The sequence below is a fragment of the Lynx rufus genome, unplaced genomic scaffold (genome assembly GCF_022079265.1).
Source record: "Lynx rufus isolate CCGP_SWC_20201006 ecotype Redwood Valley unplaced genomic scaffold, mLynRuf1.p SCAF_5, whole genome shotgun sequence".
In the NCBI taxonomy this organism is placed as follows: domain Eukaryota; kingdom Metazoa; phylum Chordata; class Mammalia; order Carnivora; family Felidae; genus Lynx; species Lynx rufus.
The window spans coordinates 2073928-2094713 of NW_025814867.1; the positions used below are offsets into that span (position 1 = coordinate 2073928).

At 49.2% G+C, this 20786-nt stretch overlaps 1 protein-coding gene across 1 annotated transcript in view; it reads left to right on the plus strand.

The window, feature by feature from the left end:
• Window positions 1–20786, plus strand: part of SUSD5 (sushi domain containing 5) — a 49353-nt gene that overhangs the window by 16155 nt on the left and 12412 nt on the right. The window contains exon 4 of the mRNA XM_047098907.1: window positions 12246–12434. Within this exon, the coding sequence (XP_046954863.1) occupies window positions 12246–12434 (189 nt within the window). The remainder of the gene's footprint in view (window positions 1–12245; window positions 12435–20786) is intronic.

Below are 20786 nucleotides of genomic sequence, written 5' to 3' on the forward strand. Positions count from 1 at the left end.
GGTGTGTTGGGAGAGTCTCCTAGTATCTGCCCAGTCGAGCTAGTGAATGATGTGGCCTTGCTCTGCAGGGCTTGGGGAGAACAATACGCATGGTTTTTCAAAATCACCTAAGTAAATTAGAATGATCCTTTGAATCCCAAATGCAGGCAACAGCTCAGATCCCTGAGAGAGACAGAACAGAGCCAGAAGAAAGAGAGCATGACTTTCTTCCTTCGGTGAATATGTGGGGCTTCTGAGTCTTTTCTTTCCCTGATAACAAGGGGTGTCAGTTAGCTTTCGCTACGTAACATAACACCCCACAATGTGGTGGCGTTAAACAACTATTTATTGAGTTCACCGCCTTTTTTGGACCAGCGGTTTGTGTTTTGCTGCTGGGCTCAGCTGGGCTCATTTAGGAGTCTACAGTCAGTGGCTGGTTAGGTGGCCTTGCTTCTGGGAGTTGGTGGCTGTTGGCTAGGGCACCAGGGGCCACTGAACCATTGTTCATTATCATCCAACAGGGTAGCCTGGGCTTCCCGCCTCACAGGCCTTCAGACAGGTTGCGCCTATGCAAGTGTAGTGCGTGAAGCCAGAGTTTGGAAACATCGATTCACATCCCGTAGGGCACCAAGCTCAAAGCCGTGATAGCAACTCCAGAATTACTGAGTTTTTGCCAAACCAACGCAATGTGCCTTCTGATATACCGCACTCAGAGGAGCACAACTTCAATTCAGGGGTATTCCTGCCAAAAAGGCATAGTTTGACTCTAATCATGAAGAAACATTAGCCAAACTCAAACTGAGAAACAGTCTACAAAATGCCTTTAAAAATGTCTCAGAGGAGCAAGGCAAAGCAACTGTTCTAGATTAAAATAGGCTAAAAAGACTTGACGACAAAATGCAAAATATAATTTGTGAGCCTGGGCCGTATCCTGGACCAGAAGGAAATAGCTATAATTGATAACATCTGAATATGGATTAGGAATTAGATAATCGTTTAGTAACTCTACTGCAGTTGTGTAAGAGAATATCCCTGTTCTTGAAATGTGTACCAAGGTTTGAGGGATGAAGAGACATCATATCTACAACATACTCTCAAGTGGTTCAGGAAAGAATTACAGATACAGATATACATACATATATAGATATATATACACAAACATACATATGTTTGTCTCTGTATAAATAGATATCTATATTTATCATGTATCTATTTATCTATCTAGAGAGGGGGAAATGATAAAGCAAATGGATGAAATGAAAACACCTTGGTAAATCCAGATAAATGGGTTTTTCGGGTTTTGTTTTTTTAAATGTTTATTTCGAGAGAGAGCAAGTGAGACCAGGGGAGGGACAGAGACAGAGAGAGGAAGAGAGAATCCCAAGCAGGCTCTGTGCTTTCAGCACCGAGCACAACATGGGTCTCGATCTCACCAGCCGTAAGATCATGACCTGAGCCCAAGTGAAGAGTCGCACGTGGATGCTTAACCGACTGAGCCATCTGTGCCGTGCCCCCGTGGATAAACAGCTTTGTGGAAATCCTGATTCTTAAAATTTTTCTGGAACGTTAAACTATGTAAAAATAAAAAATTTCCGACAACAAAAAAATGGTCTACGAAGTTCTCCAAAAAACAACAGCAATAACAACAACAGGAAAAACAAAAAACACTCTGAATCATGGGAACCAACATGGGAAGCCAGTTCGTGATGGCTGTCAGCCTATGTGAAGGGTGGTGTCATTTTAGTAGAGGGAGAACTGTGTGTGGCTCTTTAGTGCTCCAGAGTCCTGCCTCCCAGAACACTTTGCCTGAGCCTGGCCTGGCCTCCCCTCACCTCCAGGTCGAGAGGGATAGCCTCATGTGGGGGAGACTGGAGTCTTGGTCCTACAGGCCTGATTTATGAGGAGGCTTCGGGTGGGCCATGAAGGGGACTGAGGAACGCATGCTGAGGGGGTGTTAGGGATGGAGGGCTGCTCTCTCTTGAATATTCTAGAAAAGGAGGATGGATTCTGCCAGAGTCACTCAGAGAGAGCGCCGTCCCTGTTCAGAGCCTCCTTTCATCCTTTTGAGCCTTGAAACCGCTCCCATGCAGCCCTCGCCCTACTCAGTGGAGCCGTTACTTTTCCTCAGTGGAGCCTTTGTTGACGGCGCGGTCAACAAGGGAAACCTGTGTACTGAAGGTGTAACGCCTTAGCAGAAGCCGAGGGGAGCGGGCGTCCTTGCGGCTCCCGTGGCGGTGGAGGTGAGGTGTGGTTCAGCATAGGCACCAGGGCAGCATCCCCTCCTGAGGTTGCCTTTTCCCTGACGATGCTTCACGGCACTTAACTCTGTGCTCCCACTTCTCTTTGGCAAGATGGGAACAACGAAGCGTGTTCACTCCGAAAATGGCAGACGTGGGCCTCATAAAGAGCTCAGAAGGAAAACAGAGCCTGTGGAATATCCTGGCAGCTTCCTTCCTGGGTTTCTTTTTTGAAATAAAGCTCATCATGAATGTAGACTTTTCTTATTTTCCTTCCAGTATTTTTGTTTCACTGACAGTGAGTTTCCAGCCCTCTGCTGATCTCACTTAAACTAATAAGTGAAGTTATTTTTAACCGGCTGGATGCCGATGGCGTAAGCGGCCTCCGCGCGGGTTCTCTGGCTTTGCTTCTCTTGGCGGCTCGTCTGTGGGGTCGAGGGCCTGACGTCTGCAGGCGTCACGTCTCTTCTCGCCCCCTCCCTGGTGCACCCCCAAGGCTCCATGAAAGCTGTGCCTCTGTCTCCCCCCTGGCCGGGCTGCTCCTTCCTTCCAGCCGCCCTACCTGCTCAGCACCGCACACTGCTTCTTCTGCATCCTGGACAGTTGCCTGTGTTTGCCCTGAAAACAGAGAAGGGGTTCTTCCCTTCCTTCATGTCATCGAGGAGGGGGCTGGGTGCTCACCTCTGTAAGAGCAGTAAGGAATTAAGGGGCGCCTGGGTGGCGCAGTCGGTTAAGCATCCGACTTCAGCCAGGTCACGATCTCGCGGTGCGTGAGTTCGAGCCCCGCGTCGGGCTCTGGGCTGATGGCTCGGAGCCTGGAGCCTGTTTCCGATGCTGTGTCTCCCTCTCTCTCTGCCCCTCCCCCATTCATGCTCTGTCTCTCTCTGTCCCAAAAATAAATAAACGCTGAAAAAAAAAAAATTAAAAAAAAAAAAAGAGCAGTAAGGAATTTTTGAGAGTAGACGGTTCTCTCTTTCTGTTAACATGATTTATTGTCAAATTGGCTTCCATACAACACCCGGTGCTCATCCCAACGGGTGCCCTCCTCAGTGCCCATCACCCACTTTCCCCTCTCCCCCCACCCCCTGCAGCCATCAGATTGTTCCCCGTATTCAAGAGTCTCTTGTGGTTCGCCTCCCTCCCTGTCTGTAACTATTTTTTCCCCTTGCCCTCCCCCATGGTCTTCCGTTAAGTTTCTCAAGATCCACATATGAGTGCAGACATATGATATCTGTCCTTCTCTGACTGACTTCACTCAGCATAATACCCTCCAGTTCCACCCACGTTGCTGCAAATGGCCAGATTTCATTCTTTCTCTTTGCCAAGTAGTATTCTATTGTATATATAAACCACATCGTCTTTATCCATTCGTCAACTGATGGACATTTAGGCTCTTTCCATAATTTGGCTATTGTTGAAAGTGCTGCTATAAACATTGGCATGCAGTTGCCCCTATGCATCAGCACTCCTGTACCCCCTGGGTAAATTCCTAGCAGTGCTATTGCTGGGTCCTAGGGTAGTTTGTGGGTTCGAGCCCCACATCGGGCTCTGTGCTGACAGCTCAGAGCCTAGATCCTGCTTTGAGTTCTGTGTCTCCCTCTCTCTCTGCCCCTCTCCTGCTCACACTCTGTCTCTGTCTCAAAAATAAACTTTGAAAAAATTAAAAAAAGAAAATGAAAATCATTCACGACAAGTCTGCCTTGAGAGAAGTACTTCATCGTCAGACAGATCTTTTTACCCTGCATTTTTTATTTAGTTCACCAATTTGGGATTCTATGGACCGTATATAGGTTTGCATTCTGTCTTTTTCACTCCGTAATGTACATCTTCCCATGACAGTGAATATGCTCCAAAGGATGATTTTTTAACGGCTATTACAACAGCCTATTGTGAATGTACCCTAAATTAGACATTCTCCTGTTCTCAGACATTTTGGTAGTTGTGTGGTTTTCGTTGTAATAAATAATACCATGATTGAGCATCCTCATACGTATATCCCTCTGCCTATCTTTAATTATTCCAGGCTCCTTTTATAACCACGATTTCTCGGGAACTGTGTCAGAAATTGCACTAAGACCTTGTCTACTGCGTGCTGCAGTAGACAGGGTCAGCCTCCTGGCAGAGACAATCCCCACCCCCCCACCCCCAACCAGGAGCCTGTTGTTAGTATTTACCAGCACACCACTGGTCAGTTGGAATCAGCAAGCAAACAGAGAGGAATTATGATACAAGTGAAAGGTGTCAACATTTCAAAAGAGAGGGCATTACTTTAAGGAGTCAGAGCAAATGAAACTGTTTAGAAAATAATTCATACACTCATTGAACAGCTCTCTTTAGCTGCCATCCTCTCTCTCTCCTCCCCTTCATGGCCCTAAAATTCCTCTATATTCACCATCTCTATGATCTCACCTCCCATCGTTTCTTCATCCCTCTGTCCACTGCTTTCTGGCTTCTGTCCTATCACGTGAGTGCAAGTGCTCTCACCAAGGCTACTGGAGGCTTCCCTGTGGACGACTGTGGTGCATTTTGCTTGCTATCTGCAGCCTTAAGTACTGGGTCATGGCTTCGTCCTTGAAACACGTTTTCCTTTGACTTCCTTTGGGTTTCCTGTGTATCTGCCTGGCTGCAGCGGTGTGACCTGTATGAACTCTTCATTCTCTGCTCACCTCCTGGGACTCTCACCTGGGCCCTCATCTCCCCTCACTCCGCAGTGGCTTCAGTTTTCATCCAAATACTCATTTGGGGTCTCCCTAAGCCTAGGGGTCTCCACTAAGCCTCAGATTCCACACACGCAGCTACTTACAGATGCTTCTTTTAGCACCTCGAACGCCAGCAGTCCTGCACTGTGCTCACGTCCTTTAACCTCCTTGCCCTCTCCCTTGCCCCATCCTCTCCTTTACTCCCACAACTTTTCTGTTATGAGTTCTCCAAAACCTCCCTTCTCAGTATCTCCCGGATTCACCTGGCTCTTGCCATCTGCACGTCACATCGGCCCCTGTCCTGCTCCCCTGGACATCTCAAATGGCCTCCTCACTGCGCCTTTCAGTTTTCAGATTGTTTCCTCAATCCGTTCTCTACCCTGCAACTGTGCTCCTTCTAAAGTGCCACGGGGATTGTGTTCTTTCCTGCTCTAAACTCTTTAACTGTCCCCCTTTCCCCACTGGACAAATTCCAGACTTCCTACCCGGCTTACAACGGCCTGCCCTAAACTCACACCTGCCTCCGTTGTATTTTAGCCTTCCGTCTCACTCACGTATTTCCATTCCTCAAATAATGAGAAAGGCTCAGATATCAAAATACATTTTAAAGCTACAGTAAGCAAAATCATTTGGCACTGTAGAGAGGCACAGTAGATAAATCCTCGAAAGCAGAAGGCTGGAAGTACCCAGACAGACCCAATGTGCTTAAGTGTTAGTATATAGTGGGAGTATATTAGTACATAGTGGATGGTGAGACTTCAGATCAGTGGGAGAAGGATGGGTGGAGCATTTGATAGTTAGTGCTAAGTGACTGGTTAAGAATTTGGGAAGGTGAGACAATGCATTGTTGTACTGATGTAAGGAAATCTCTTATAGGTTGATAAGGTAAAGACCGAAATACAGAAATACTTTTAAGAAATACAGTTGGTCAATACATATTCAACTCTTTTTACCAATTTAAACATATGCATGTTTGTATAAGAAATCACTTTTTTGGTTCATGAAATTGTCCAAGTTTATGAAAATGATATTCCCCAGGGTGCTGAGGACAAACAGGCAAGATTATACACCACTGAGGGGTGTAGATTCTTAAAACACTCATATTCAACTTGACATAACCTGTCAGAAGCTTTAAACATATGTATGCCCTTTCAAAAAATTCATATACCATTTCATCCATCAATTCTGCTTTGAACATTTTATTCTAAGGAATGAGCTTGGATACGTACAAAAGTATGTTACAAAGATATTAATTACTTAGTAGGGAAAATTGGAAACAAAGTTAATGTTTAACAGTGGGGGAGTCCACTCTGATAAATCCATTACAAATGGATTAATATATAGTGATTTACAAGTAAAGTCCAATGATTCAATTATCTGTTGATAGGGAAAATACCACAATATAATGTTAAATTAATAAGCTACAGAACAAAACAGTTATATCATAGTGTGGCAAGATACTGTGTGTGTGCAAAACTCAAAACAAAACCCATGTTAACAATGGTTATCATTGGTGAAATTCGAAGAGAATTTTAATTTTTCCTGTGGCATTTTTTCCCTGTGATTTTTTTCAGGTTTTCTGGCTTGTATAAGAAATACCCATATGGATAATTTTTAAATTTTTTATCATGAAAACTTTCAAACAAGCAAAAACAGGAAGAATAGTATCACCAATCCCATGTGCCCATCACCCAGCTTCAGTAGGCAATATTTTGCCAACTTGATTTCATCTATTTTCTCCAGTGTTTTTCTCCCATTGAGATATTTTAAATTTTTTTTAAATTTTTTTTAATGTTTTTATTTATCTTTGAGACAGAGAGAGACAGAGCATGAGCAGGGGAAGGGCAGAGATAGAGGGAGACACAGAATCTGAAGCAGGCTCCAGGCTCCAAGCTGTCAGCACAGAGCCCGACGCAGGGCTCAAATTCATGGACTGTGACATCATGACCTGAGCCGAAGTCGGACGCTCAACCGACTGAGCCACCCAGGCACCCCCCATTGAGATATTTTAAAACAAATGCCAGACATGATACCATTTCATTCTAGAAACTTTGAAAATTATTTTTAGGAGGGGAAACTCTGGAACTGGTTTCTTGTAGATTCCATGTGACAGTAATTGATTTAAATTTATTGATTGACACAGGATTTAACTGTGTATGAGCTTTCCCACACCTTGCAAATACTGTAATACTTCTAGGGTAGAAAGTCTACAAATTGGAAACCACTCCCCTAAAAGGCACAGATCCTTGTCAAATGCGGTTTCCCTTGGGAGAGGTTGTGAGTAATTTTCACCCATTTATACCTCATGCTGAATAAATGACAGACTTTCTGGAGGGGAGGTATTCTTTAAATTGACTTATTTCATGGAGGTATGATTTATATCAGCAAAATGCACAGATCTTAAGTTTGATGAGTTTTGACAAATGTATACACCTGTGTAACCAACACCCAGTTGTGATACAGAACATTTCCTTTACCCCAGAAAGTTCCCTGGAGCCCTTTCCGAAAACTCCTCTGCCTGTCCTCATCCCAGCAGAGCCAAGAATCTCTGTTCTGATTCCCATCACCATATATTAGTTTAGCCCGTTTTGGGGGGTAGGTTTTTATCTAGAGCAGTAGTCCTCCAAGAACGGTCCCTGGACCAAATAACATCACCTGGGAACCTGTTACAAATGCAAATTCTTGGGCCCTAACCATGACCTTCTGCCGAGTTAGAAACTCAGAGTAGTGTGTGTATGTGTGTGTGTGTGTGCATGTGAGAGAGAGAGAGAGAGAGAGAGAGTGTGTGTGTGTGTGTGTGTGCATGTGAGAAAGAGAGAGAGAGAGTGTGTGTGTGTGTGTGTGTGCATGTGAGAAAGAGAGAGAGAGTGTGTGTGTGTGTGTGTGTGTGTGTGCACTACCAGCCTTCAGGTGATTCTGGTCATGTTCAAGTTTGAAGAGCTTGGGGACTAAGAACAAAATTGGACAGAATGGGGAGGGCAGCGCTGGTTGTGTATGGGGTGAGTAGGGTGGGACGGAACGGGGTAGGTTAGCCCAGAAGACAGCTGCCTCACGTAGCTTAGAAACACCAAAAGGAAGGAGGAAAGGCTGAGCATTTATATCAGAATTTCTACATTTTGGTTTTGCAAAGTAATAATGAGGGTCTGTAGGCTTCAAGTTTCGCAAAAGAGAAGCATCAAGTTTTATATGAGTTCTAAACCTGTGGAAACTGGTTTTCACAAGCTGTGATTGGCAAATGAGTCGTTTATTTTATAATACGATTTTATAGACAAGATCTTCTATAAAATCTCTTTTCTTGGAAGGGAAACTAATAGAAATTGCCCTTTATGTTGCAATTGCTGAAATCCAGCTTGAGGGTCTGAGACATCCACCAACCGCAGTCCCTACCTGCGGAATAATGGGGAAGTAGAAATAAAGGCTGCCCAAATGGAAGTTTCCCTGAAGAGAAGAGGACCCGGGTATATAGCCAGCTGCTTCCCCGAGCTCCCTCGGGAGGTTCAAGATGGGAAGGCTAATGAAAAGAAATGATTCGAGTTGTGCCTGGACGTGGGTGGTGCTTTTGACATGTGCTTGGTTGTGTTATCACACGGAACTGTTGTCTTGGAGTTTCTGAAATTACACCACCAAGAAGCCGTGTGTTTCCTTGTCTTGAGCATTTGCGGGAAATTCAGAAATACACGGTGTGTGTATGCAGACCCTCAGCAGCACAATTGCGGTTTTCCCGAGACAGATTCCAGCCTGTGCCATTCTGCAAATTAACTCTGAGGGAGAAGATCCCACGAATCTGGCAGGCTGCGAATTTGGCCTGAAGCGCCCCTTTGTCGACTCTCGGAACAGTGACTCTGCCCCTGGATTTTCCTTCCAAGGAGTTGGTGTCGTGTCCCACAGATAGCACCGTGTGAGACCGATGGGATTTACCGGTCCTTTGATAGTGAGTGTTGGACCAAGAGCCTCCGGTTTCCAGGACTAGATCCTGGGAAGAGGAGAGAAAGTTGGCACGTCCAGCACGAGTCCTGGCCGGCCGAGGATAGTGGAGAGAGCGAGGGAGGCTATAGCCCCTGAGGTGCTAGCTGGAATTCGGGCCCGCCTGCTTGACTGAGGCTTGGTCCGTTCTTCCCAGGATGCCCTGCTCAGACCCAGTGAACCCAGGGATGACGCTTCTCTGCTCGGCTGGGGGGACCCCTGGGTTTGTGGCAAGTTTCAGATGGCCTACTTGCCCCACCCATGAAGCAAACACTTGAGCTCCTGGGCTTCACAGTCAAGGCAATTTGGGTTAAAATGCAGTACTCTGCGCCAGCTTCCTGAAGTACAACCACCCCATTTTTCATTCAAAACCTCCTGTGTGAAAGAACATGCAGGGCAACGACTCTCTTTGAGAAAGTGCTACCAAAATTCCAAGCTGACAGGCTAATCAGGGTGGCTTCAGGCACAAGTCCTATTTTCTGTTTTCATCTTTTTTTTTTTTTTTTTTTTTTTTTTAGCATGTCTTCTTTTAAGCAATATGCTTCTTAGGTAGTTTGACTGAAAGGCTTTCCTTTCCAACATAAAACTAGAAGAGGAAATTCAAATTAAAAGTTATTTCCCTTCTTTGAACGCAAAAAACAAGCATCACCACATCCCTTTGACACAGCAATTCCGCTTCTAGAAGTTTATCCTAATAAAACATGTGCCGAAATGAGCTGGTCATTTTGTAGCATTGTTTTTGAAAACGTGAGGGGCGCCTGGGTGGCTCAGTAGGTGAAGTGTCCAACTCTTGGTTTCGGCTCAAGTCATGATCTCATGGTTTGTGGGTTTGAGCCCCAGGTTGGGCTCCACACTGACAGTGCAGAGCCTGCTTGGGATTCTCTCTCTTCCTCTCTCTCTTTCCCTGCCTTGCTTCTCTAAATAAACAAACAAACAAACAAACAAATAAATAAATAAACTTAAAATTTTTTTGAAAACACTGAAAAGTTGGAATCAAAATGTCTGCAATGATTAAATAATTTGCTATGGTATAGCCTTTCAAAAGATTGGGGTAATTTAAAATGCTAATGTGGAAGGAGCTCTAAAACGTTAGGGAAAAAATAGGCTTCTAGTTTACAGCCCTGCACGTAAGGAAAGAAGTTGAACCGATAATTAATAACCTCACCAAACAGAGAGCACCAGACCCAAATGAGTTCGCAGAAGATTCTACCAAACACTTAAGGAAGAAATAATACCAATTACTAAGACAACCTCTTCCAGAAGTTAGAAGCAGAGCGAATGCTTCCTAACAGATTCTATGAGATCAGCATTACCCTATTACCAAAATGAGACAGAGTCATGACAAGAAGGTAAATCCACAGACCAATAGCTAATGAACATAAATGCAAAAATCCTCCACAAAACGTAGGCAATTTGAATCTAACAACCTATAAGAAAGAATTATACACCATAACCAAGTGGGATTCATTCCAGGTACGCAAGACTGGTGCAACATTCAAAAATCAATTAATATAACCCATGACATCAACGAGCTAAAGAAGAAAACGCACGTGATCGTATTGATTGATGCAGAAAAGCATTTGACAAAATCAATACCCTTTCAAGATACGATTTAGCAAACTAGGAACAGAGGAGAACTTCTTCAACTGTATAAAGAACATCTATGAAAACCCTACAGATAACCTCATACTTAATGGTGGGAAATTTGAAGTGGAAAGCTTAGTGGGAACACGAAGTTATTTTGTATACTTTGAAGGGAATTTATTGTGTCTGTCCCTACGTGAGAGGACTGGGTAGGTGAGGGGCTTCGGATCACAGCAGGAGTGGCCCTGCCCACCTCGGGGGTGGAGTCTGACCCGTGTCTCAAGCCCCAGCTCTGTAACCATTAACCTCTTCCTTCAGCTACGAGTGTCATTCCACACAGTCAGACTCCGTGTTGGGATCTGTCCCACAGACCTCTGAACCCAAGGGTCTCACATGAGCCGGACCCCAGGGCTCCCACTGATGTGGAGGCAGGAAAGCTCAGATCCTCCTCTTCTCACCTTCAGGCCTCCGTTGCTGGCTGAAGTCTTGGGTTTTTCATAAGCAATTTGCAAGTTTTAATACAAACCAGCCTACATTCATGGCTAACAGGCTCATTTCCAGTAAAAAAAAAAAAAAAAAATATGCACCAGTAAAAACATTCTCAGAGGACATTTAGAACAAGAGTTTAAAAGGAAACCTGGGCCTCATTCCCCAAAAGTGACTCTCGGGACCAGCCTGAGAGCAAAGCCCTGGAAGAGGTTCCAGGGAATGGGGGAGGGGGGGCTTTTCTTCATCTTTAGAGCGAAGCGTGGGGCTCCCCCACAGAGGGACCCAAATGTAAACTGTGGACTTCCAGTGAAAGTGGCATGACAGTGTGGGTTCAGAGTTTGTAACAAGTGTGCCCCCCGTGGTGTCGGATGTGGATAATAGGGGACGCTGTGCCTGTACGGGCTCGGGGGACACATAGGAACCCTCTGTACTTTCCACTGTACTTTGCTGTAAACCTAAAACTGCTCCAAAAAAACAGCTATCGGTAATACATATGCTAGAAACAGGTTAAAACCACACACAAAACTATACCTATCTGTGTCTACAGACACGTGTACGTATGTTGGTATGTATCCATACCTATATCTGTGCTTCTTTGCATACACCAAGCTGGTGACGGGGTCGCCATCAGAGGCTGGGGGAAGGGAGGGGCACCTTCGGCTGTACCGTGTGGTCTGTAGCCTTTTAGCTTTTGGACCAAGAGTATCTATCTGTTCGCTTTCGTTAGCAAGGCGGAAAGGAGCTTTGCTGCTAGACCTTCGCTTCTGGGTCTTCCCTGCGAGGAGACATTAGTGGGTCATGTTGCCTGGCAATTTCAAGATACAAAGTTGTAGCACTTTGTAGCACATTTATTCACTCAACAAGTTTTTTTAAGTTTATTTAATTTTGAGAGAGAAAGCACACGCGCTCATGTGAGAGAGCGTGAGCGCACATGCGAACGCAAGAGTTGGGGGAGCCAGAGAGGGGCAGAGAGAGAGAGAGGGAGAGAGAGAACCCCAAGCTGGCTCCACACTGTCCGCACAGGGCCCCACGTGGGGCTCGAACCCCTGAACTGTGAGCTCGTGACCTGGGCTGAAGCCTAGAGCCAGCCGCTTACCCGACCGAGCCACCCAGGCGCCCCATTGGTGCCAGGCATCCGGCCAGGCTCTGGGGGCGCCAGGGTGAAGGCGAAGTGGGCCCTGTGACCCCGGTTCAGGGTGCAGGCAGCACCCGGGAGGGGGAGAGCTGTTTGTTCGTTCAGGTTTGTTTTCTCCCGGTAGTTGGGGAAGGCTGACTGCCGCCTCCTTTTCTTCAGACAAGCCGTGTGGAGACCCGCCCTCGTTCCCACACACCGTCCTGCAGGGCCGCACGGGCTTGGAGACCGGGGATGAGCTGCTGTACGTGTGCGCCCCGGGCCCCGCCACCGGCCGCCGCGGATCGGCCTTCACCTTGCTGTGTAACAGCTGCGGGGAGTGGTACGGCCTGGTGCAGGCCTGCGGGAAAGGTAAGCCCCCCCCTCCCCCCGGGCTGGGCCCCCTCCGGGCGCCCACACGCCGTGAGCAGGGCCTCGCCCCTTCTGCTGGCAGCTTGGGGTGGCCTCTTCTCCACAAAGGTACCTTTGAAAGAGGCTTTCAGACCTCCCCACCTCCCCGCCGAGTTCTGGACCTGCCCACGTCTGCACTTGACCTTAGGTTAACTTTCTAACTTATTTCCCTGGAAATCTGATCAAGATGCCGAACCAAGTAACGGTGCTTGTGGTAAAGAGGAGCCCTGATTGTAACCCGGGCCGGAGGGCGGTCATGAACGCAGGATGCAAGCTGGGCTTCCCCGAGTGTGGGGGGTCTCGCGACTGGGCTTAACCTTTGTGGGGACCTTGAGGGCTTGGCTAAGGGTTGTGACAGGAGCTCGTGACTCTTGTGGGGCCCGGGGCTCATCCACCGGGGCGGGTCCACAGCCTCACATGCAAGCCCTGCTTCTTTGCCCCTGAGCCGTCCTGGGGCTGTCGTGGGGGTGGAGGGTGACGCCGGGAGGATATTCCAAGACAGCTGTGTGGTCCGGCCCCACCGACGACAGCTGCCCGCCTCTGTCCTGCCACCTCGTTCTGTTGCCGGGGCTGCAGCCTGAGGCAGATATTTAGCTGAGACTAACGATTCCAGGTGGACATCAGACACCAGAAACCTGATCTGATTCCCCCAGGTGTCCCCACTCCATTATTGTTGTTTGTAAACCTGAGGGTCTCAGGCTTCTGCACCCACCCCCCACCACCCTGGGGGATTCTCCCTGTAGCAGAAATCACTGTCCCCAGCCACAGCCTGGCCTCCCTCCTCGTGACCTGGGCGTATGGCTTCTTGCCGGACTGTGAATTGTTCCCTGACCTCAGGAGGCTCCTCTCACCCCAAGGCTCCTTTGGGGGCCACTTCCTGACCACCCCTCCTCCCCCCCCCGTGACATGTGGGTACCAAGCGGAGGTTGGCTCCACAGAGGGGAATGAGTCCAGAAGCACAATGGTAACGCATTTACTGGGCAGTCTGTCCCTAGAACGTCCCACAACGTCCCACAGATCCCACGGGGGAACCACGAGGAGACTAGGGTGATGTCCTGTCTGTGAGATGCATCCGTGCTGTGGCCCGAGCTGTGGTCCGTTGTCGGTGCTGCTGTCTGCGAAGGGTGGACACAGCAGCACTGTCCCTGCGGTCTGCCGGCGGACCTCTGGCCTGTTGTCATTTGCAAGCTGTACCGCCACGATTGTTCTCATCCGGGTCGGCTGGGTCACACGCGAGCGTCTCCCTGCTGGTTCCTGGGAGTGGAGTTGCCTTCCGGGGGTTAGCGTGTGTTCGGTGTCAGTGGATGCTGCTGCAGAATTTTCTAGAGTATTCTGACCAGTTCACTCTCTGGACTAGCTATGTCTAGGAGTCCTCATTGTTCAGCCTCCTCACCAACCTTCAGGACTGTGACATTTTTACCTTTGCCAACCTAGGGACTGCTCTGCGGTCACTTGCTTGTAGTGGTTATTTCTCTGGTTGAGCACTTACCGCATGTTCAGCAGGCATTAGCATTTCCTCTGTAAAATGCCTATCCAAGCCTTTCTGCCCATTTTTCTAATTGATTCAAATTATTTACGTCATGTAGGATTTCTCTCTTACATAAACCTGTCTTGTAAGTTTTTTTTTTAATGTTTATTTATTCTTGAGAGAGAGAGTATGAGTGGGGAAGGGTCAGAGAGAGAGGGGGACACAGAATGGGAAGCAGGCTCCAGGCCCCGAGCTGTCATCACAGAGCCCGACGCGGGGCTCGAACCCACGAATGGCGAGATCGTGACCCGAGCTGAAGTCGGACGCTCAACTGACGGACTGAGCCACCCAGGTGCCCCACATAAAGCTTTCTTCAGTGTGTTGGAAACATTTTCTCTCATCCCGTGGCTTATCTTTTTCCTTTTGGAGTATCTTGTAACGAATGGGATCGTTTAAAATTCCCTATTTCACTGCTTCTCAAACTCTCTGTGCACCATTGAAAATTCTTTTCTAGTATTGGCAGACTGATGCTTTAGCACAAAGTATAGTGAAAGCCAATTAATATAAAGCTAACCTAAAGCCCCAAATACAATACTGGTTTGTTTTTTTATAAATAGACATAAAATCCCCCTGCCAAATTGTTATGAAAGCTTCTAAAAACGTGCTCTCCAGGTATCTACTCGCCTTGTTGCAGACTAGTAACAAAAAGCACTGTAGGGGCGATCTTTCAGCACCTGACTCATCGCGGCGACTTTGCTGTTGTTCGGTGGCAGGCGGGAGCCTCCCTGCCGGTTCTGATCATTCACCTGCTGGAGGAAACCAGGCCTGAGGCCCCGGCTTCCTGTCTGTCGACTGCGGCACCCCAGAGTAGAGCCCACCCCCCCCCCCCCCAGACTGTTCCCAGAGCCGAGCGGGCTTCATTTCTGGTGAGGCTCCGGCCTTGGAGCCTGCCCGGCTCGGCTCGGGAGCCATGCCCACCCGCCCCCGGGGCTGGGCTGTTTACCGGGCTCCAGGGGAGTGAGAACTAAATGCAGGTTTTGTGTGTCTGCTGCCGTGTTTATTTTCGCACAGCAAGGCAGACTTGTTAGAGCTTTCAGCTGTGGGGCGGGAATTCTGGTTTCTATCCCTGGCTGAGTAGACAGACTCTTACAGTTTTCGTTGCCCTGTAGATTTAACGTTCAAACTAGCCGTGTCATTATAAGGGGCGTGTGTGTGTGTGTGTGTGTGTGTGTGTGTGTGTGTGTTACGAGAATATCCTCACCAGGGATTCCACTCCCTTTGGCACATGGAGGTTTATAGTGAACGTCCATCTTTTGGCGAGAGAACTGCTTCAAGTTGGGGAAAAGTGGTCTTGGGAGAGGGGCCGCTCGGGGGCTGGACCCCGGCGGGTTTGGAAAACGGCTCTGCCTGCTCTGGGCTGAGGGGCCGCTTCACATCCCTTCGTCTGGCCCGGCCCAGGTGCTCTGTGTGTGCACTTGAGCAAGCCTGTCCCAGCACTGAAGGAAACTCTACGAACCTGGTGCCTCAAGGGAGTCCCAAGCAGCAGATGGAAGGGGAAGCTGGAAACCGGGTGAAATTTTGGAGGCCGTGTCTGTTTCCAGACGGCAGAAGCGCTCAGCAATGCGAGAGGCTGCAGAGAGCAAGCAAATGAAAGCTGAAGCGGGTGCCTTAGCGTCGCAGCACAAGGAGGCTCGGGTGCCCTCGTGTTCTCAGTGTGAACGTGGGCAGCGCGACGCTCCTGGGCCATGTTGCCGCGAGCACAGGAGTGAGGCGGGGTGAGGAAGAGGTGGGGGCAGACGAGTCATCCTAAAAGCTCTGCTGCTGCCACTGCTCACGACCAGAACGAGGCAGAGACACAGGGCAGGGCCGGGGGAGGATCGGGGGACCAGAGAGACTGTGAGAGTTTATTTTGTTTGCGTGCTCACTTTGTCATTTTAAGGCGGGAGAAACTTCAGTCTGTGTAAATGACGCTGGAAAAGCTCGGAAGAGGAGGGGAGACTGAACTGTTTTCTTGACTTCCCCGAGTCTTAATTCGCTCATAGGAAAACACGGACACCCGCATGGGGTTCCTGCCGCTGCACCACTTAGAGCAGGACCTGGGAGATGAATGGAATCTCACGGAATGTTCTTTCCCCCTTCACCTTCATGCTGATCCAAGAGAGCACTCAGGCCCCCTCACTTACGGGTTCTGAGGGGCTTTGCGCATGACTCTGGCTCCCTGCCTGCTTCCTTGTATGTTACTGACTCTAGCCCCTATTCCACCGAGTAACCAAAGGTATCCTGGGACTTACAACTGTCTGTTCCTTGTGAGAAGTTAGTCTTTGCCGGCAGGTGTCTCGGGTTCTGGAGAGCGGAGGTCGCACTTAAAACACTTTTGCTCTGTGGGGGGCACTGAGGCCGGTTCTCGTTCCACCGAGGGCAGTTGTCCAGAGAAGGGCCTGTCTGTGAACCATTAGCTGCCAGCGCTCACAGCAGCCGGGGGATGGGTGCACCGGCCTGGGAAAGGGGACGTGGTTGGGGACATCAACAGCCCCCACGACTGCAGTGGAGAACGTAGCTGTTTATTAAGCCATCAGTGGTTTTGGTTTTGCTTGAAATCCGTTAACAGGGTGGGGACTGACTGGAAAAGCTTGTGTCACGATGAGCAAGGATGAACCCACAGGGGCATGTACACCTGGGCGGGGGTGCAGGACGTGCCTCGCTCGCCTGCTGCCCGGGGTTGTGCGTTCACTGCAGGTAAGGTCGAGCCTCAGTGGCGACAGTGAGGTCTCTCGCTTAAGCACCGTGACTTTGTCCTTGACCGTGAACTTACGTGGGCGAGGGCTGACTTAACTGCCGCCTTGCCTTCTGTGAGCCGGTGTCTCTCCAGCTTCGGTTCCTAGAGGCCAGGTCTGGATCTGGCCATTCAGCTTCCCGTTCTCCTGTCCAAAGCCACACATCTTCTTGGTCCCCGTTCCCAGCTGGGCAGCAGGAAATACCTGTCATACCTCTCTGACGTCCTCAGTGTCTAACCGGTCGTGGCCCTAATTACCGAGAAATCCTGAGGCTTTGGCCCCTGAGTGTGTATGCAGCAGGCTTCCACGCTGGGGTTGCTTTTCGTTGGGCGTCTTCTGATGCCAAGTCCACAGTCACCTTCAAGGCTGTGTTTTGTCTCTGGTCGTCTGTATTCTGAAAACCATCGGGCCTCCCAGCCCCCCAAGAGGCCACCCCCGGCCACACGAGCCCAGTGATGGTGCCCACACAGTCTCACTTGTGTCTTTCCCTTGGCATGCTGCCCCTCCCCTACTCGCTGTCCTGGCCTCACATTGCCTTCCACACCTCCGTTCTCTCCTGACTTTAGCACTCAGGGGTCCTGTGGCCTCCGCCCTGGGCTCCAGGCCGGGCCGTTTATCCCGTCTTTGTGGTCGGGGTGGGAGAGGACAGCTACTGCAAAGTAGCATAGGGCAGATGACCCGGAAGTGAAAGACTCGGAGACTCTCCCTCTGTCAGTTGCCCCTTGTTGGCCCTTTCAAACTTGCCCGGACAAAAGGCATCACCAAGTGTTAAGACAGGCTCAGAAAATCCTTTAAGACTCCCCACTCTTAGGGGCGCCTGGGTGGCTCAGTCGGTTGAGCGTCCGACTTCAGTTCAGGTCATGATCTCACGGTCTGTGGGTTCAAGCCCCGCATCAGGCTCTGTGCTGACAGCTCAGAGCCTGGAGCCTGCTTCGGATTCTATGTCTCCCTCTCTCTCTGCTCCTTCCCTGTTCATGCTCTGTCTCTCCCTCTCTCTCAAAAATAAATAAACATTAAAAAAATTAAAAAAAAAAAAAAAAAAGACTTTCCACCCCAAGCTCCTTGGGATATGTTTACGCTTTGTGGTCTGGAATATCAGGAAAGTGAGTGACACCCATTTTGACCTCACCCCGCCCGCCCCACCTCCTCTGAGTCCAACAACAAATAGCTTCTCTCCTTCCCTTCCCTGGCCGGCCACAGCTGTGGAAACAAGACGTTCCCCACGTAGCACTCATAAAACCCAACGCTCGCTCTGGGCCGTCTCTGTCTGTTTTGTCTTTTTTGTTTTTGCTCCTTTTTTCCCAGCAACTCGGTTGAGGTCCAACTGGCATCCAATAAACTGTGCCCACCCGAGCTACGAAAGCCTCTGACTTGCCGCAGGTTTCCGCACCCGTGGCACCACGACCACCCACGACAGCGAACGTTTCCGTGAGGGGAGTCTTACACATCTTACGTCACTGAATCCGCAGAAATCTGAGGGTAGAAGCGGTTAGCGCCAATGAACAGATGGGAAAACTGAGGCACGCACAAGGTCAGCGACTCCTCTGTGTCACGCAGCCAGAAAGCAGCAGAGCCAGGATGTGAAGGCGGGCAGGTCTCCTTCCAACACCTGTCTGGTCTTTGGGCTTCCTCCACAGGCCTCTGAAGCTCAGGGGGCGAGAGAAACAGGGGGCGCCGGGCCCTGCGCGCTGGCTTTCTCCCGCCGTGTTCCTTGGCTCTTTTATCGCCTTTCGAAAGCCTTCCTTTTGTTTTCGTAAACTAACTCGTTTCTGTTTGTCTCCGTTTTTTGGATTTCACTTCCTTCCTAGAATGAAGCCGGAGTCTGCAACTGAATTTAGAATTTCCTTGTCAATATTGCCATATTTGTTCAGAAGTTCATTGAACCAGTGGTTATTTCTGGCTTGTCTGGTTGTCTTTTTCGGAATTACTATTTTTAAGGACCGTGTAGCCAAGACGAGAGAAAAAAAGAAGGAATGTGTGGGCTTCTGGAAATGCAACGACTTGAAAAGAGGTGGAGCGCAGCAGGCCCGGGGGGGAGCCTCCGGGTTCTGGGCTGTGACCCCGTGCACTTCAGGGTAGATGCAGGCAGGACGCAAGCAAGCCTTCTCCTTCCACTCCTGGTTCTCTGGATCTTCCAGTTTCCTAAAGCAACAGTGAAATGTAAACACCCGGGGAATGATCTGGCTTTTTCCGGTGAAGGTTACGTTTTCCGGACTTTCTGGTCCACTCAGGGGACCCCAGGTTGTATTAGCACAGGTTTGAGGGGGAGTGTGGGAGAGGGGAGAGGGCAAGGAGGATGGCTGCATCCTTGATGATTGAGGAGAGTGTAGACACAGGAAAGCAGAGGGGACGTGAGCGAACGAGCCGCTCAACAGGCACGGCACTGGACTTTCCCAGCTTAAAGGCAGAACCTAATTTTTGGTTGAAATGCAATGAGTAACAAACTTTACTCTTACTCATGAGGAGAAAAGCAGGCTTGGGATACTTTCCCAGGGGTAGCCTCTTGGTAAACGGTCAGTGCCCTTGTCTTCACTTGAGGTTCGGGAGAACTGTGACGTGGTGAAAACCTGTTTCTGAGCCGGGACCTTGACCTGAGAACCTAGGGAGACAGGGAGCACTTGGTTCAAGGCCCCAGGCTGCTGCCCAGGGATGCTCTAGGCTCAGGGGCTCTGGAAGTGGACCCTTCACACACACACACTGCTCACACTGACCATAAGGGCCCAGGCCAGGGGAGGCCCGCTCACGGCCACAGTGGACTGGCCTTTCCCAAACCCTCAGCTCTACCATTATACATTAGGCCACTGTTGCCTGCAGGACGAGGGGTGGGGGAAGAAACACGACTCATGTACTGCCCACACTCCGGGTGCCTTTTGGCTTCATGGCATATTTAAGCTCGTGGGGTGGGTTATACGGGAGAGGGAATTTAGCAGCCGTCGATCATGCCCAGTACTGGAACTAAGAGGTCCTTTACTATTCTTTGCTGCCATCACGAATCACATAATGCCATTCGATGGACTTCTGGGCTGAATCGAGCTTCATCAAAAGGGTTTCTACCACTCACGAATTCACCTCTTAACCCACTCATTTGTTTATTCAACAAATGTTTATGGAGTGCCATGCACCACGCTGTGTGCAGGGTACGCAAAGGCAAAGTTCCTTGTTCTCAGAGGCCCCAGGCCGGGAGGGGCCAGCCAGACCTACCGTGCAGTGAGACCAGGGAGGTGTGCCCAGCGCACAGATCGAGACTGCTCCCATAGTTTCCATGCGTAACCGTGATTCCCAAATGAGACCGTTTGGGGTTTAAGTCTCAAGCACCAGCAAGGTATGCATTGGAGCTACCCAGCGTCCATAAGGATGAGAAGGGTCTCCAAGATATCCTTAGCCAGTCCCCATTCATAAATACCTCTCACTTTGCCAACGAGAGCCCATTTCTAGTACGTATCGTGGTCGTTACCAGGCCACTAATTTTACCAGTGGTCATTTCAGATATTCAGGACACTAATTAGCATTGCCGTGGCTTTGAGCAAGGCACAGGTAATAGAAGTGCTTGTCGTAGGCACACATCTAGAGGGCGAGTGTCCCGATGAGAATGCTAATTGTCCGCCCCTGGACTGTGAATTCTTTTTCTTTTCTTTTTTTTTAATGTTCCTATTTATTTTTGAGACAGAGAGAGACAGAGCATGAGCAGGGGAGGGGCAGAGAGAGGGGGAGACACAGAATCCGAAGCGGGCTCCAGGCTCTGAGCCATCAGCCCAGAGCCCGACGCGGGGCTCGAACTCACGGACCGTGAGATCGTGACCTGAGCTGAAGTCGGACGCTCAACTGACTGAGCCCCCCAGGTGGCCCTGGACTGTGACTTCTTAATTGGAATGTCAGCAGCAGCTGGTTTACAGCTTAATGTAAGTGACACATGCATAAGGTCACACAGTATTTTCTTGAAATCTTTTCAAAGTATAAACATCCTAAGAAGAATGAATGCCTACTGTAGTTGTCCATTAACGATGTGTAACATTGTTGAGTTGCTCCCGACGTCACCTTCCAGTCATTGCCTTCCTAAGACTTCCATGACCA